General features: G+C 39.7%; 3 protein-coding genes across 4 annotated transcripts; 2 read left to right on the forward strand and 1 right to left on the reverse strand.

Moving 5' to 3' along the window:
* Positions 1 to 4,889: 4,889 nt before the first annotated feature.
* On the forward strand, positions 4,890 to 6,507 carry LOC147500339 (uncharacterized; the record flags this gene model as incomplete). The annotated part of the gene is made up of 1 exon (XM_086563632.1): positions 4,890 to 6,507. A coding segment is annotated over exon 1 (1,527 nt), but the record flags the coding sequence as incomplete, so codon positions are not given.
* Positions 6,508 to 8,228: 1,721 nt separating this feature from the next.
* Positions 8,229 to 9,740, forward strand: LOC147500340 (Glutathione S-transferase family protein). Its single transcript, XM_086562009.1, has 3 exons — positions 8,229 to 9,070; positions 9,157 to 9,406; positions 9,479 to 9,740. Exons 1-3 carry the CDS (start codon positions 8,364 to 8,366, stop codon positions 9,668 to 9,670), a joined length of 1,149 nt encoding a protein of 382 aa, XP_086418135.1. The 5' UTR covers positions 8,229 to 8,363; the 3' UTR covers positions 9,671 to 9,740.
* An 809-nt stretch (positions 9,741 to 10,549) lies between these two features.
* LOC147500341 (putative inactive histone-lysine N-methyltransferase SUVR2) lies at positions 10,550 to 18,075 on the reverse strand. Of its 2 annotated transcripts, none has more exons than XM_086562007.1 (9): positions 17,865 to 18,075; positions 17,034 to 17,319; positions 16,192 to 16,930; positions 13,901 to 15,126; positions 12,893 to 13,158; positions 12,056 to 12,122; positions 11,901 to 11,951; positions 11,487 to 11,583; positions 10,550 to 10,867 (listed from the first exon to the last, which is right to left on the reverse strand). In XM_086562007.1, exons 2-9 carry the CDS (start codon positions 17,211 to 17,213, stop codon positions 10,848 to 10,850), a joined length of 2,646 nt encoding a protein of 881 aa, XP_086418133.1. In that variant the 5' UTR covers positions 17,214 to 17,319; positions 17,865 to 18,075; the 3' UTR covers positions 10,550 to 10,847. The 2 variants fall into 2 exon arrangements, with proteins under 2 accessions (XP_086418133.1, XP_086418134.1); XM_086562008.1 differs by having other exon boundaries at positions 17,034 to 17,312; positions 17,865 to 18,004.
* Between the last annotated feature and the right edge of the window lie 314 nt (positions 18,076 to 18,389).

Raw genomic sequence — 18,389 nt, forward strand, 5'->3', positions numbered from 1 at the left:
CCTCTATAAATACAAGACCAGTTGGTGGGTCCCTGTACCACCTCTATAAAGCAGACAAGGGTAAAGTTTGGCACCGCTATCCACCGTACGCGTGGAACCCTTGATTATGTTCATTCGGATGTTTGAGGTCCTTCTAGGAATGCATCTCTTGGAGGGAACAAACATTATTATGTGACCTTTGTTGATGATTACTCTAGGCGTTTGTGGGTATATACCATGAGAAACAAGGATGAAGTCCTAGATATCTTTGTGAAGTGGAAGAAGTTGATTGAAACTCAGACTGGCAGAAAGATCAAAAGACTCCGAACTGATAATGGTGGTGAATATACGAGTGATCCATTCTTGCAAGTATGTCAGAATGAGGGAATAGAGAGGCACTTCACAGTGAAAGGTATGCCGCAACAGAATGGGGTAGCTGAGCGTATGAACCGTACTCTAATGGAGAAAGTGCGGTGTATGTTGTCTAATGTTGGATTGGGCAAAGCGTTTTAGGCTGAGGCTGTGAGTTATGCATGCTACCTTGTTAACAGGTTGCCTTCGGCTACAATTGGAGGTAAAACTCCTATGGAGGTTTGGTCTGGTAAACCTGCTCAGGATTATGATTCCCTTCGTGTGTTTGGGTGTCCTGCTTACTTTCATGTCAAAGATGGTAAGTTGGATCCTAGAGCAAAGAAAGCTATCTTTGTGGGTCTGAAAAGTGGAGTTAAAGGTTATAAGCTATGGGATCCGAAAGATAAGAAATTTGTTTTGAGCAGAGATGTGACATTTGATGAGGCTTCTATGTTGAAGTCTACTGACTCTCAACAGGTGGAGAGTATGGCCAAAGAGGTATTGCAGCAGGTGGAGATTGATGCGTCTTCACCTAGTCCAGATGGTTCTGTATCTAGTAGATTGGCAACCATGGGTAGTCAGTCAGGTGATGTTCCAGTTGAAGACACAGAAATAGTGATTACAGGTGATGGAACAAATGATGATGCAGAGGATATGGCTCCATTAGAGGAGCATATGAATGTTGGTCCTTTGGCTCCAGTTCATGATCGAGCCTATTGCAACTGGTAAATCTAAGAGAAATGTTCCCCCATTGTATTGGCTAAACGATTACGTTACCTATGCACTTTCTGTTATTGAAAGTCTTGATGAAGATGTTCCTTCCTCATATTATGGAGCAATCCAGTGCTCCAAGTCAGAAAGGTGGAAGACAGCTATGGATGAGGAGATGCAATCTCTTTATAAGAATGATACCTGGGTGCTTGTAAAGTTACCTAAGGGTAAGAAGGCGATTGGCGGGAAATGGGTGTTTGCATTGAAAGAATGATCTCTAAGTAATGAGTTACGTTACAAGGCAAGATGGGTAGCTAAAGGCTACGCTCAGAGGGAGGGGATTGACTATAATGAGGTGTTTTCTCCGGTTGTAAAGCACTCCTCCATACGCATCCTTTTGGCCTTGGTAGCTCAGTATGATTTGGAGCTAGCCCAGCTCGATGTAAAAACTGCTTTTTTACATGGTGATTTAGAAGAGGAGATCTATATGACTCAGCCAAGTGGGTTTAAAGTTGCAAGCAAAGAGGATTTGGTGTGTAAACCTGAAAAAAATCGCTATATGGTTTGAAACAGTCTCCCAGGCAGTGGACAAGCGGTTTGATCGGTTTATGCTAAGGGCTCAAGTACACAAGAAGTCACTATGATCATTGTGTCTATTTTCGCAAACTACATGATGGTTCTTTCATCTACTTGCTCTTGTATGTTGATGACATGCTTATAGCCTCAAGAAGCAAGACTGAGATTGATAAGCTTAAACAACTTTTGTCCTCAGAATTTGAGATGAAGGACTTGGGTGAAGCTAAGAAGATTCTTGGCATGGAGATTCAGAGAGATAGAGCAAAAGGCATAGTTTGTTTGTCTCAAAAGACATATTTGAAGAAGGTACTACTGAAGTTTGGTATTGATGGGAACACTAAAGTCCGTAAAGTACACCTCTTGCCCCTCATTTTAAACTTAGTGCTACTATGTCTCGAGTTCCAATGAGGAGCGTGAGTACATGACTCATGTTCCATATGCAAGTGTTGTTGGTAGTTTGATGTATCGCGATGGTGTGTACTAGGCGGACATTTCACAAAAGCTGTTAGTGTTGTTAGTAGATATATGCATAACCGGGAAGAAACATTGGCAAGCTGTGAAATGGATTCTGGTACATTCTTGTAATGCTTGTAGATGTTGGTTTGATGTTTGAGAGGGATACTAGTAAGCTTTGTGTGGGTTATGTGGACTCGACTATGCGGTGATTTGGATAAGCGTCCGGTCCCTCTTGGGTATGTATTTACTTACTTTAGCTGGTGCTCCGGTAAGTTGGAGGTCTATTTTGCAGTCTACAGTTGCATTGTCTACGACAGAGGTAGAATATATGGCGGTGACTGAGGCTATGAAAGAGGCTATTTGGTTGCAGGGTTTGTTAGATGACTTGGGTATTGTGCAGGGTCAGCTCGAGATTCACTGTGATAGCATGAGTGCTATATATTTGGCCAAGAACCAAGTTCATCATGCCCGTACGAAGCACATTGATGTGCATTTTCACTTTGTCAGAGAAATTTTAGAGGAGGGTGATATCTTACTCACTAAGATAGACACCAAGGAGAACCCAGCTGATATGTTAACCAAAGTGGTTTATGGAATCAAGTTTCAACATTGTTTGAATTTGATTCATATCCTTCATTTGAGATGATTTGGCTTTTAAGGGCATTGGTGAACTACGGTCGGCTTGATCCTTTAATAAGGGTGCGTAGGGCACCACTATGTGGTACGGTCGTGTTTGGTCCGCCGGGACATTTTGTTATTTGTTTGGTCCTTGGGACATTTGTGCTTTGAAAGGGGGATTTGCTATTAGGTTGATCGGCTCGATTTGGATAAATCTTCACCGAGGTGGAGAATTGTTGGTATCTGTTACCCACGGTTACCAAATTCATATTGGTTTTGGTTTTGGTTTCTTATTCTAAATAGGATTCTAATTTGATACCCACCTCTATAAATACAAGACCGGTTGGTGGGATTTGTAAGGCTAAATTTTGAGAGAGAGAGTTTGTGAATTCTTAGGGATTAGTTTGTGAGTGATTGTACTCTATTTGTTTACCTCTTGATTAGTAAAATTCTTCTCTTTTTGCTTGGTGGATTAGGCTAACGCCAAACCACGTAAATCTCGTCTCCACTTCTATTGGTTATTCGCTTTGCATTGGTAAGTGTTTTAATTGATTTGTTTTTTGTCGATTTCTATCACTATATTCAATCTTCTTTGTCCAATTGTCACGTTTCCGCATTCGTTTACGTAACAAACCTATCATTATTCAAATGAAGTGTCAATGTTAAATTTTAATTTAGAATAAACAAGTAGCCTAGATGGCTTTAAGAACCTCAATAGCAGAGCCTTTTCCCCTGTTTAAATGGTTTGTTATACTAGTTCGGCACATTTACTTTGTTCACTGTGATTATTGATAAATTGTTATCTTTGTCACTAGGCTGTATGTAATACATGATATGATTCCGTAGTTTCAAGCAAAAAAAATTAAGTTTATTTGGCATTCATTTACTTCAAGCTCTAATAGATATCGGTTTTAATTCTTTTGTAATTTTTAGTAAACTTTGATCATATGATGAAACTGAAAAAATGATCGAGATGTGCTCACGTTAACTATCATTGTACGTAGTAAATATGCTTGATTAGTATTAGCTCTCAATGCTGGATGCTTCTCACAATGTGTTTGCCAAAAGCTGCTTGTTAAATAACAGAGAAACTATATATGTATATGAGCGCAGACGCGTAGTACTAGGTCGCAGCGCAACACTCTCAGAGTCTCAGGTCAACTCGATGCCTAGTGAAATATATAAATAAATTCAATGAAAAAAATGAAATATATGAAAAATGACAATTGAATCTACACCTCCTTAATTAGCCATCAAGATGGTTCATTCTCAGTCTTTTGTAGAAATATTATGGTAGAACAAAAACTAGAACAAACATACAAAATTACAATAACATATCCCCCAAATCGTAGCCAAGCAAGCATCTGGTCAATAACCAACGTCCCGACAGTTAAACACCTTGCGAAGGTAGATGTAGTTAGAAAAATACAAAAGGGAGGGGGGAATGTGACTTCAAATTCGTGAGCTCCACCCACCAATCTTCAACTTCTATAATACTGCAACTGTTGACCTTATTAAGTCTCGTTAAGTTATTAAGTTATTAAGCCTAGAATTAGGACAAAGTTGGCAAAGATATGTGTAGCAATGATTGCAACTTGTAATGCACACCTAATCTTCATGCATTAGCGTAATTTTCTTCAAACTTATGATCTATGTAATTCTAAATATGTTCCAAAAAAGTGAAGATTGTTTCAGTCCATTTTTTGAAAGAATCTAAATAATGATGCATTTGAAGTTGCAATGGAAATAAGGCGGGCATGTTGACATGTTGTTGCATTTTGCAAGTCGATCTGGCCATGTTATTTATGATAGCCATTGACTTAAATATGCTAAAACTAAGGTACAAACCTTCAAATTCAATGAATCATGTCCATCTTAGGGTCGCTACTGAAAATTGAAGGGAAGTACGAACTTGAAGCGGCCGAAATGGTCAAGGTATGTCCAAAACACGATTAGAAAATAGTACAAGGCCAGCTTTACTCAAACCTACTCCATTTGGGGAAACTGGGAAACCCTCAAATTTCTACCAATAATTTGTTTAACTTTGTTCAATAATATCTCAAACTGAGAATTTTGGATATTAAATTAGACTACTACTTTTTGCCAACTTTTTCTTGTGTTGTTTATTGAAGGCTTCAGTATATATATATAGAGGTTATAGGCTTATAGCTACTATCTAAATCATCACCAACTAGCCTTTAGCTACTTGACTACTTCACTTCCAAGTAATCTCGATCTGTAATTAGGAGTTGTGTTGGTTAGCTTGGCGAAGATTTGGAAGTGCACAACATGGCATTGCTTTGGCCAAGCATAGCTTGGGCTTTGGCATTCTGCTTGATCGCTACTAATGTTGTGGCAGAGGATGAGGAACATACTTCTACCTCCTATAGGTGGCCACCACGCGAAAGGTATAGCTACAAGTCACCACCCCCACCACTGCCTATGTACTCTTACAAGTCACCTCCTCCACCAACACCCAAGTATTACTATAAATCACCTCGACTTCCACCATATCACTACTACAACTCACCACCCCCACCATCTCCATCACCTCCTCCACCATCACTATCACCACCTCCTCCTTACATTTACAAGTCACCACCCCCACCATCACCGTCACCTTCTCCTCAATCGCCATCACCACCTCCACCCTATATTTACAAGTCACCACCCCCGCCATCTCCATCACCTCCTCCAACATCACCATCACCACCTCCTCCTTACATTTACAAGTCACCACCCCCACCACCACCATCACCATCATCTCCTCCACCATATATTTATAAGTCACCACTCCCACCATCGCCATCGCCACCTCCGCCATCACCATCACCACCTCCACCCTACATTTACAAGTCACCACCCCCACCATCACTGTCACCTCCTCCTCCATCGCCATCACCGCCTCCACCCTATATTTACAAGTCACCACCCCCGCCATCTCCATCACCTCCTCCACCATCACCATCACCACCTCCTCCTTACATTTACAAGTCACCACCCCCACCATCGCCATCACCACCACCACCACCATCACCTCCTCCGCCATATATTTATAAGTCACCACCCCCACCATCGCTATCGCCACCTCCGCCATCACCATCACCGCCTCCACCCTATATTTACAAGTCACCACCCCCGCCATCTCCATCACCTCTTCCACCATCACCATCACCACCTCCTCCTTACATTTACAAGTCCCCACCCCCACCATCGCCATCACCACCACCACCACCATCCTTCCTCCCTATATTTATAAGTCACCACCCCCACCATCGCCATCGCCACCTCCGCCATCACCATCACCATCACCACCTCCACCCTACATTTACAAGTCACCACCCCCACCATCACCGTCACCTCCTCCTCCATTGCCATCAACGCCTCCACCCTATATTTACAAGTCACCACCCCCGCCATCTCCATCACCATCACCACCTCCTCCTTATATTTACAAATCACCACCCCCACCATCACCATCACCTCCTCCGCCATATATATATAAGTCACCACCCCCACCATCGCCATCACCGCCTCCACCCTATATTTACAAATCACCACCCCCACCATCACCATCACCGTCACCTTCTCCTCCATCGTCATCACCGCCTCCACCTTATATTTACAAGTCACCACCCCCGCCATCTCCATCACCTCCTCCACCATCACCATCACCACCTCCTCCTTATATTTACAAGTCACCACCCCCACCATCGCTATCACCACCACCATCACCTCCTCCGCCATATATTTATAAGTCACCACCCCCACCATCGTCATCGCCACCTCCACCATCACCATCACCGCCTCCACCCTACATTTACAAATCACCACCCCCCACCATCATATTTCCAAGCCACCACCCCTCCACCCTATATTTACAAGTCACCTCCTCCACCATCACCATCACCACCTCCTCCACCATCACCATCACCATCACCACCTCCACCGCCACCATCACCATCACCTCCTCCGCCATATATTTATAAGTCACCACCCCCACCATCGCCATCGCCACCTCCACCATCACCATCACCGCCTCCACCTACATTTACAAATCACCACCCCCACCATCACCGTCACCTCCTCCTCCATCGCCATCACCGCCTCCACCCTATATTTACAAGTCACCACCCCCACCATCTCCATCACCTCCTCCACCATCACCATCACCACCTCCATCTTTATATTTACAAATCTCCACCCCCACCATCGCCATCACCACCGCCACCATCACCATCACCTCCTCCGCCATATATTTATAAGTCACCACCCCCACCATCTCCATCACCACCCCCACCATCACCATCACCCACCACCCTACATTTACAAATCACCACCCCACCATCCCCTCCTCCATCGCCATCACCCATCCACCCCATTTACAAATCACCACCCCCCACCATCACCGCCACCTCCTCCTCCATCCACCGCCTCCATATATTTATAAGTCACCACCCCCATCTCCATCATCTCCACCACCTCCACCATCACCATCACCACCTCCTCCTTATATTTACAAGTCACCACCCCCACCATCACCATCACCTCCTCCACCATATGTTTATAAGTCACCACCCCCACCATCGCCATCGCCACCTCCGCCATCACCATCACCGCCTCCACCCTACATTTACAAGTCACCACCCCCACCATCACCGACACCTTCTCCTCCATCACCATCACCGCTTCCACCCTATATTTACAAGTCATCACCCCCGCCATCTCTATCACCTCCTCCACCATCACCATCACCACCTCCTCCTTACATTTACAAGTCACCACCCCCACCATCACCATCACCTCCTCCGCCATATATTTATAAGTCACCACCCCCACTATCGCCATCGCCACCTCCACCATCACCATCACCGCCTCCACCCTACATTTACAAATCACCACCCCCACCAACATCTTCATATCAATACAAGTCTCCTCCTCCACCATCCCGATCTCCTTCCCCACCATATTACTAAATCATTAGTCGTAATAAATAATTATTACGTCCCATCCACCCCCCACAAAGTCTATCATTCTATTTTGATCAATTCCTTGAGACGGAATAAAGAACTACAGCATTTTGAGATAATTCTTCATTTTGCTTCCAGTTTTTGTTTACATTTTTCTGTTTTTTATTATTTATTTGAGATTCTGTATGGGTTCATGTTTTCTTCAATCTGAATGTAGAACATATGTTCGAGTTTATAATCTCACACGACTTGGATATTGAACTTCTACGTTACTTCTGATGGTCCTGATATATATTGAACTTCTACATTACTATCCATTACTTTTTTTTCGATTTGTTTCCTTCAGTTGGCCTGAGATCATCTACAGCAGTGCGGCACTTTGGGAAATTAACAAATGTAGCTATATTTATAGAATGGCAGTCAAGAAATAAAATAATTAATTAATTAATTAAACAAACAGACCTCAGTCCATGGTGAACATATGTTGTCAGCAAACACATAGCATAGCAGAAAGGTCAATAGTTGTCTCCTTGGACTCCTTGGCCTTTTGAAGTGAGTCGTGCAATCTATTCCCTTATTTGACCTCACAACCCAAAAACACACCATAAAAAAAATGGCCACTACATCACTTCTCAACACTAGCTTCACCCTCCCAACCAGGAACAAAAAGACCAACAAATTCTACAAAGCCAAACCAAGAACATGCCGCATCAAAATGTCCCTCCAACAGCAGCAGCAACAACCCCCAAAAACACAGACATCCTCACAACCATAACCAAACTCTTATGGGGCAAATCACTCCCACCCCAACTCCTAATCACAACCGTCCGTACAACATGGAATGCCACGTGGCACCTAATGATGAAACAACTTGCACCCACTGATCCTACTGGTTCATACACTAGGCCAGTCAGCAAATTTCGCGCCAATTTCAAATCATACACTAATAATAATTCCCGCCAAAATTTAGGAAAACTTCACCTCTATGTTGGATTACCTTGCCCATGGGCTCATAGAACTTTGATTGTTAGAGCTCTTAAAGGTCTTGAAGAATCAATACCAGTATCAATCGCTTCCCCGAGTCTCGATGGCTCTTGGGAATTTCGTCAAATGAATAATGTTCAAGATACTGTTTATTTACCTGGTCTAGATAATGCAAATGGGTGTAAGAATTTGAAACAAGTTTATCGACTACGTCGGGGAGGTTACGATGGTCGATCTACAGTTCCTCTTCTTTGGGATGTCGAAAAAACCGACGTTGCTTGCAATGAAAGTTATGATATAATCGAATTTTTCAATTCGTTAGCGAGTAATGAATCCGATATAGATCTCTCACCTACGTCGTTAAAGGCGCAAATTGATAAATGGAATCAGATCATTTATCCCAATGTGAACAATGGGGTTTATAGGTAAATAATCCATGATTCTTGAAATAATAAATACGACTTATTTTGATATATATGGAGGTGTTTGATGAAATGTCTGTGTTTTGTAGATGTGGCTTTGCGCAGAGTCAAGAAGCGTATGATACTGCTGTGAATGGATTGTTTAGTACATTAGATATGATAGATGATCATTTGGCTTCATCTCGATATTTATGTGGCGACGTGCTGACACTCGCCGATGTTTGTTTGTTCACTACTTTGATTCGGTTTGATCTTGTGTACAATGTTCTCTTCAAATGTACAAAGAAAAAGCTGTTGGAATACCCAAACATTCATGGTTATTTGCGCGACGTTTATCAGGTAATTGATTGCATCGTGCATTATTCATTTGTCTTGCATAGATTAATTATTGATGATTTTGTGATTGACCAGATTCCAAAGGTTGCAGAAACTTGTAATTTCGAAGCGATTATGGATGGTTATTACAAGATTCTTTTCCCATTGAATCCAGGTAGCATTCAACCTGCTATGCCGTCAGGCTGTGACCACAAGTTCCTCTCTGAACCTCACAACAGGGAATTACTCTCTTCGGTCGACAAACACGTTGAAGCTCATGTATCATAAAATATGCTTCCTGCTTGAAACTTAATTGTAATATAACAGTTTCTTTAATATTAAATCACTTTACATACAACATTTTTTTTTTATATTCTATTTCCTACATGATATCATATGAATCGTGGTCTCGTGGACACTATTGCCTTGTATCATTAGACCACAGTAATAAAAACACTCTAGAGACAGCTAAATTAAAACTGATTAATGTGTCAAAATATGTCACTACTGCACCAGTGCTGCAAACCTAGTAAGACCCTTAAGTAGTTCGTGCTTCAAAGACATGAGTACTGGATTTGGTTTGCACTTTGGAAACCAGATTAAATCATGTATCCACACTAGAAGGACCCAGGGCCATTAACCAAGTAGTAAGAGTGTGTTTTTATCCCTTTTTAGCTCTCCAACAATCTCAACATTCCAAGCACAAAACCATCACTCACATTCGAAAGTTTTCCTAGATACAATCAGTGAAACTGGACTGCTCAATCAGTCAACAACCAGGCTCAATTTCAAAGCAAAGAAATAAAAACGGCATAAAAAAAGGACATTTTGACTTTCTCTATCTTGATCCCGCATTTGAGGCATCAATCCAATCCAATCCCCCCTCCCCCCCAATATGAGTTGAGTTGCTTGCCAAGAACGAAGATTTGCAGCAGCCTGGCTGATATGCAAACATTCAGAAAATTCAATCCAAATCCTTATTATGGTTCAAACGAATGACCAATTGATTGAACTTGGAGTTTATGGGCAAAATGAAATGACTAGAATTCATCACTAATCCAAGGAACTCAATACCAAACACCAATTTCAAAGCCAATGCATACTGAGTACACAAATTTGTAAAAGCAAAAAACATACAAAATCCAAAAACATGGGATCATGTGGACATTACTTCAAATATTAAGTTATTAAATTGGTAAATCCCTTCCATGTTTAGCTACCAGAAAATTGTTCTAACAAACTCTTTTTCAAAGTTAACCATGCATTGAAACAAGAAAAGTGAGACCATCTGCATCCAAAAAAACCTATACAATAGACAATCCCTATGCAGCTTCAAAAGCAAACTTATTACTCTTCAGCATAGTTTCAAAAGAAGGCCCTCCCCAGCATAGTCAGTATAATAAAAGGTACAAGGTTCTCAGTCCATTGGTTATGGATGCTGACGTATTATCTTGTCATTGCAAAACTAACGCTTTGATTTGGTTCCTGTACCACAAAAGAATAGAGAAAAGCTGGAGTAAAGGAGTTTCCATTATTGAAAAAGTTCAGGATAATCATGCATGCAATTTTTCAGACCAATAGCAAACAAAGTTCTTAGTTAGAAGTTAGAACGAAATTTTCTTATTTCCACTTGGAGAAATAAGAGAGATGTTTCAACTCATTGCCAACTGACATGCTCAAGGTAAATCAACCTGACTTGAAAGAAATGAGTTAAAACTCAAAACAATATGACAATATATTCCAAAAACAACGTGTCTATTGTCTTTAACGTATGTTGTAAGTTCTACGAGAAAATATTATCTTTATCTTTATCTTCTTTTTTTTGGAAAATATTAGTACACTTTTGAAAGGAAGCCAATTACGACGCCTTCTGTTGAGGTAATTGCAACGAAGTGTATTCCAGCAAAAAAGGTCATTCCCCGATTAATAGAGTAGTGACCCTGAGTAATAACATACATTGACACAGAAATCTGACAGTTTCTTCTGCACCATGAGTTTACGCTAAAATTTGTCACTACCTGATCACAAGACCTTTTATTGCTACAACAAAATGATCATTTTTATCAAGCAGAAATGCAGAATATCTAAGTTGAAAATTACTTACTATTTGAGCGCTTCATGTCACGGCAACATTTGCTTCCACAGAAACACCTAAACGCTTTCACAGGGTGCTTATGATCTTTAAAGTCAATCCCATAATCCTGCGCTCAGTTGGACACACATCGGGTAAGTAGTTCACAAACACCAATAGGTCAATGCAGATATTATGCGATAAATCATTTTCAAGGGTCATAATAAGTTCACGAATTCAACTTAAGCTATTCGAAAGAAATTAAAATTTAATGTTTGACACAAACTAGTTCAAAAGAAAACTAAACTCATCATCATCATAAATTTTTCATGTAAGGGCAGAATGGAAGAAGTATTCCTAAGTAATACTGTACTGTTAAGGGCCACAAAGCAAAGGAGAAATGATATTTTGAGAGAATCAAACATTACTGTAACAAAGTCCACTTACCCAAGTTAATTCTTCCAAAGCATATACATCTCTAGTCGTGAAAAATGCAAGCTGCATGAGAAAGAAATTTTTGATTCAGTTAGATTTGGACACTGAATGACATAGAAGTAAGGAGGAAGAAACCATAAGCTGTTGAAGCCAATCAAATTTCTTACATGATAATAGTGGCGATCTGGAGTTTCAACTTCAACTGGGATCTCAACCATGGTTGCATCATAACATCTGAAGCAATAAGGCAAGCAAATTAGAAGATAAACTGGAAAACACTCAGTCTTCACGACACTACTATAAAAGAATTTAATGAAGGGATGAAAGGGGTGGAAGGAGAATAAGTACTAAAAAGGATCATTGGATTGTCCAAATTGAGTATAAAGAGCTGAGATCAAAACTGCAGAATAGTGTCCTATAAGGCTATAATATACTCCTTTCCCTACATTGAATTCTTCTTTACATACATAGAATTTCCATTATATATAAAAGAGTATAAGTATTAACATGAGTGAACATACTAAATCAGTGCAACAGTAATTCCACATTAGCTAATGAAATTTTCTTGTACTATGATCTGGTCAGGCATACCATTATTGGGTAGACCGGTGGCCGTAAAAGAAAACAGATGTGATTTTAAAGTAAACAACTCCACAACGGCAATTGAAAGGCTGCACCCAAACCCCAGGTACTTCAAAGAAATACATGTAAATACATCAAATCCAAAACAGTAGTTTTTTATGAACAACTCAAACGTACAAAAAAGGACATAACTGTGTTCAGTATAAGACAAATTAAGAAACATATGCAACCTCATGGTACACTACAAATTAAACTACAAAAATGTTAAGGTTCAGGTTCTTCCATTTGTAAGGTACCAATTCTCATTAGCTTTGAATTTAACAAAAGTAACTCATCCATTTAACCAATCGAAGCATTTGGCAAAGATGACAGTATTTGGCAATAACAAAGGAAAAGGAAACATGCATTCATAAAAGTCTTACCTGTGATTTATAAACCTTGCAACATTTCCATAATAAGTAGCATCTAAACAAAGGGCCTCTTCATCCTTTAAGCTACTTTCCGATCCCCAATCAGCGTCAAGTAACACCGGGTATGTATGTTTCTCATTGCCAGTACTTCGCAAATTCCGCTCATACAGTTCAGTGTTAGTTAATATCTCACCAACATATTCGCAGACAAAAGTACCTCTTGGCAAATCTTGAAGTGTTCGAAGGCCCCAACCTTTTCCTTCAGATGTCAGAAACACCTGGAATACAAATGCAGAAATTAAAATTGATAGTTTGACTGTAAGTTACTTAAGTGTAGTGTAAAAGCGAAAGCTGAAGCAAGAGGTCAATTCATCAAACTGTCTAAATTAAAAAATATCAATCTTAAGCGCCTGGATAGGTTGTGTAATCAATAGACACGTATGGAAGACAAAAATAGAAGTGGCAAAAATATTGAATATGTGTGTATGTGTGTGCTTCTACAATACATGGAACTGTGAAGGACTACAGTTTGTAATTCTTAGCTAATTTTAAAGTAAAACTTGATGTGACATTTTATTAGTTTACATTGGTTGAGAATCAGAATACTTTTGGGTTGTTTGTTCTTAAAATCCCAATGCACAAAAAGGGTTTTATACCTTTTCAACCCTGTCCAGCTGTCCCAGATACCAATGAAGGAAGTTTCACAGTTTGACCAGCAAGGTAAGAAAAAACAATATACTGCAGGTATTCAAACGTCCGAAATTATTGGAAAAGGGTGAAACTGTGAAAGTATGTTTATAACAGGTCATTGTCATATGTGACCCTCTGGGGAAGCTCTTAGATACTAAAGTTTGGCCTAAAGGTAGAGCATTCAATATATAATGTTGCATTACAACAAAAAAAAACACCAAAGTGAAAAAGACCATTTATTCTATCTGAAGTTTCAGGAAGAAATGCCAAATTATCAGAAAAGAAGTTGATACCATCCACACATGTTTAAGGATCCTAGAACGCACTGACCTGTAAACTGCATGCAATGCCACGTTGTACCACCCGGTTTCCACATCGTTTACTGCAGCCACATTTACTCCAACACTCTTTAATAAATTTCCTCACTAAATGACCCTTGCATGGGTCGTTAAACCTTTCTAGTGGACACTTTTTACAGTAATAATGGCGTTCTGGACGAGGATCCCGATACATAGAAATGCATTCATCTAGAAACTTCTCCTTAACCAGACCTTCTACAGTGTAAGCAAATTCACCTCCAGTTTCCCTTGCACAAGCACAAGGAATGGATGAAGATAGACAATTCCCAAAACAATTCGAACAGCAGTCCTCGTCCCCAATTCGAGCAAGCGAGACATTTACATAAGCACTTTGATAAGAAAGGTTACGTGGAATGTAGAAAAATGAGGGCGGATAAAGCTCACTGCTGACTTCATTCACCAATGATATGCTTACTCTTTCTTCTCCTTTGGAAATGTCATAGACATCATGGATTGGCCTCACCTCATCAACTGTGGAGTCCTGTGGTTGAAAAATGACCAAACTTCGCAAATTAGAATTAGGATCATTTGCCTCTGTATTCCTTTCATTTGCCTCTGTATTCCTTTCACTAGAAGAGCTCCCAGAGCCACTCTCATTAAGATGACTATCTGGGCCATTAAGAAGCAATGTTTTCGGACTTCCAGGTGATACTAACTTGTCAGAAGAATGTAAGTTCAAAGATTCAGCTGACAAACTTTCTGGCATTCGAAAATTGCCTTGATGATCCCCTTTGGCACCAAAAGCATTTCGCAGACTAGATTTCTTCAGGAAATTGAGGTCTGACGTAATATGAACAAAGCTTTCCTGTGTAGAATTTGTTGATTCAGTGCCTAGTTCTAGAAAACATTGGCACATCTCCTGCATCACTTTCATCAAAGAAAAATTCGGCTCAAGGACTTTGTGCGATCTGAGACATTTATCTTCAACGGCCTTTAGAACTGCATCAAGATTTGGAATCTGGAAGTCTGGTCGTCCAGAGGCTTGGTTGCAACTAAGAGAAATCTTGACATCCCCCAAGGGAGAAGAAGCAATTTCAAAACTTGTCGGTGTCTCTGTAACATTTGTAAGCTCAAGGCTACTGCCAGTTTCACATGCTCTATCAGGTACACTATCATGTTTGTCTTCAGAGGCCAAGGGTTCATGACCATTCGTTTCTCCATAGTTCTCTGTTGAACAAGCTTCTTTCTGTACTGGGTCTTAAAGAACAAAAGCAAATGTAACAACTTAATTCTCTAGTAATGCATCATAGTACCAAATACACCAATACACAGTTAACAAGGGAGATCCCGTATCTGCATTTCTGGATTGTAAAATTATTAATGAACTTAAATAATATAAAGTCCCCAACCAATAATTTGTAACAGATAATGTACATTTCATTCTCATATTAAACACAATGGAAACAAACAAGGACCATAGTTTAAGCTTTAGAACTCAATTCACATTCTTAATATTTAATGATCGCCATTCAATCATTTGTAAGTTGTAACTAACTCTCGAGTTTGTTAATCCAAACTTCGTGCAAACATGAATTTTTGACAGGTGAATGTGAAAAAAAAAGAAATAAATTTAAGTAACATATACCGTAGACTTTGTAACTTAAGTAAGAACATACAGTAGAGTTTATGAAAATTTCAGTCTTCTTTAGCTGTTCTATTTAAACAAGCCTCCTATAAAAAGAGATATTTCTAAGCATAAATCTGCCGAGGGTAAAATTATACTTCAAGTTGTACTTATTTTTATTTTTTTTATCAATAAAATTTAATTTCATCAAATAGGCGAATAATTACGGTATGTTAAAATGTGGTTTTCGTAGCAAGAAGCTGCAAGATGACCTACCTATACCCTTCATCAATTGCAATCCCAAACAACTTACTAGCATATCCCAATGGCACACGATATCCTGATACACAACCCCTTTGATACTCAATGTTGTATTGACGGCGCATATTATAGATTTGTAATACTTGTAAATGCAAGAGTGTCAGGTTGGCATATAAAAGTACAATCTTCAGTGCTCCTTGGTTCTATAGAAATCCTAAATATAAGCAATTGACTAGTATCACCTGAAATCCTGGAAAACTCATGGCCATTGTCAAATTACATAACAATATTCAACAGAGAACAGAAAAAGGAATACAGCATGTAGAGAGCAAAACAAGTACCCTTTTATTCAAATAAAAACAATCATAAGAAAAATATGAAAAGGAAAAAGTAAGATGCCATAGCAGGTGGGGCAGATATATACCATAAAAGTTTACCTTCATTACAAGTCTGGCCTGGACTTGGAGGACGCATAACAGCAATTGGAACCTCAAATGGAGGATAGTCATCGGCAAAAGGCTCAGTTTTGGGGCTCATCAATCCATTATTTTCTCGAGGATGGAGCATTTTTTGTTTTGGTACAAGAAGAATACCAGGCTCAACCTTTGGCTCTTTAAGACATACACGGCGAGAACCTTTTGCCCTGTGAGCCGTACCTGAACCAGTTTCCATTTCTTCTGCCCTAAGGTGTGACTGGGATAAAACAGCATTTGATTCAACTGTACTGTCTCTAAACGGTGCAAGCGATTGATGTTCTGTTTCCTGCCTTAGAGAAGTTTGAGATGAGAAAATAGGTCCCTTCCCTCTAGAACAAGTCTGAGGTGAAGTAAGCTCGTGGTCAAGTCGTTTGTCTCCAAAATGCAACTGAGATGGCTCCATATTATCCCGACTGCAAAGAACATGAGGTGAAACAGGTTGTTTCTGCTTTCCCTTCTCACAAAATGAGATTGGTTCGTGTTCATCTATCCTGCCTCTATGAGAAGAAGATAGTGGCTCAGCTCTTTCCTTACAAGGATAACTAAGTGCATGATTGGCCTCCTCTACATTTGGCTTACTGAATGATGTTGCGCCAGAAAGAGAAGCTTCTCCCTGCTTCCTCAAACGCAACCTTTTGAGTGGAGGTCCATCTAATTCCTCATGTGAGGGAGCTTCCTTAGATTTCTTTTCTTGTTCAACCTGATTAGAAACCAATATCATCATCAAAAGGTAACATGAAGAAGGAAAATAAAACAGAAGTAGATAACTGTCCAAAATTAGAAACAAAAGTCAAGAGGCACACCTCAATGTCCTGACACTCAAATATAGCATCTGCAAGGACTCTATAGTTCTCGTCTTCAATGAGTGACCAATTTTTATCATACAATTTCAGGAGCTTCTTCAAAACTGGTGTCACACTCTGTTCAGAGACACCAATAGCCTTCATTGCATTGACAGCCATGGCAGCCTTCTCTCTCGTCATTGCTGCTTTTCCAAATTTGTCAGGAATTTATAATCAACCCAATGTCAGAACTCCTTCCAATTCAATCCTACTCCATAGTCTTTGAAACAAGAACACTACCTGGTACCTACATTTACCCCCAACTCATTAGGAAAGTGAAAAACGCGATTATTATTTTCCAATATCCAGTCTAAAACATGATTTCATTCAATATTTTAGAAATAATCAGCACTTAAATTGTAAAATTCAATTTCCATCCTACTTAAAACCAAACAGAATGTTTCCAACTTCTCATTCCTACCAAATATACCTTACAGAGTTAAAGAACCATCTAGTCATCTAGATATATGCACAAATTTTGTAATCACTACTCAAAAAGTCACAGTGACAACATGCACAACAGTACCAATACCCACATTTCCCCAATATACTAAAGTCAGACTACACATGCAACATGCAAAAACCCTAAAAACCCAAAACCCCAACAATAACTAAAAAACATGCAAAACCTGAAAAAAAAAAAATAGTTACAACAAAGTAAAAAAATAGTTACAAGAAAAAAATTACAAATGTTTTAAACCTGATTATACCCAAAACAGTTATCAAGTTAATAAAAGTGATTTTAAGACAGGTTTAACATTTGAGAGGAATTGAGTTGAACATTTTACTTACACAAGTGGAGAAACTAGGGCAGAGAAAAAAATGAAACGTTTGCGGAGAAATTATGAGAGAGTGGGTTTGTGCTGAATTAATAATAATAATGAGGGGCAGCCTGGTTTTATGCCAGAAGGGAGTGGGAGTACGGTCATCAGCTCTTTCTGTTTTTGGGATGCCGTTAGTTATACCTCGAGATCTGTTACGAGTTTTGTCTTTTTTTTGGTGTTTTTTTTTTTTTTTTTCCGGGATTTTGTAGATGGGCTTTTGGTGGATGTTGAGATTCGGGAAATGAAGTTATAGAGTGCTAGCATGGCAATTCACGGGTATGGGTGTGTTTGTTTAGTGGCAAATATCTAATACAATTTTTCCACTATTTCCCTCCCATTTGGGACAAATCTAAAAAAATAAATAGAATTTTCCCATTAGAAATGAGTGACCTTGGTCACACCCCAGAAAATACTAACATATCTCATACGCCCATTATGTCCCCTGAAAAGTTTTGAATAACCATTATGTTCTATGTATTATCAGTATGAAAAT

Source organism: Coptis chinensis, chromosome 5 (genome assembly GCF_015680905.1).
Source record: "Coptis chinensis isolate HL-2020 chromosome 5, ASM1568090v1, whole genome shotgun sequence".
NCBI classification, from domain to species: Eukaryota; Viridiplantae; Streptophyta; class Magnoliopsida; order Ranunculales; family Ranunculaceae; genus Coptis; species Coptis chinensis.

Coding starts and splice junctions, on each gene's coding strand:
- LOC147500340 (XM_086562009.1), top strand. CDS start 8,364: ATGCCGCATCAAAATGTCCCTCCAACAGCAGCAGCAACAACCCCCAAA. Junction 9,071..9,156: donor GTGAACAATGGGGTTTATAG/GTAAATAATCCA, acceptor TGTGTTTTGTAG/ATGTGGCTTTGCGCAGAGTC. Junction 9,407..9,478: donor ATTTGCGCGACGTTTATCAG/GTAATTGATTGC, acceptor GTGATTGACCAG/ATTCCAAAGGTTGCAGAAAC.
- LOC147500341 (XM_086562007.1), bottom strand. CDS start 17,213: ATGACGAGAGAGAAGGCTGCCATGGCTGTCAATGCAATGAAGGCTATT. Junction 16,931..17,033: donor TTGAGTGTCAGGACATTGAG/GTGTGCCTCTTG, acceptor GTTTCTAATCAG/GTTGAACAAGAAAAGAAATC. Junction 10,868..11,486: donor TGACATGAAGCGCTCAAATA/GTAAGTAATTTT, acceptor TTTGTGGTACAG/GAACCAAATCAAAGCGTTAG.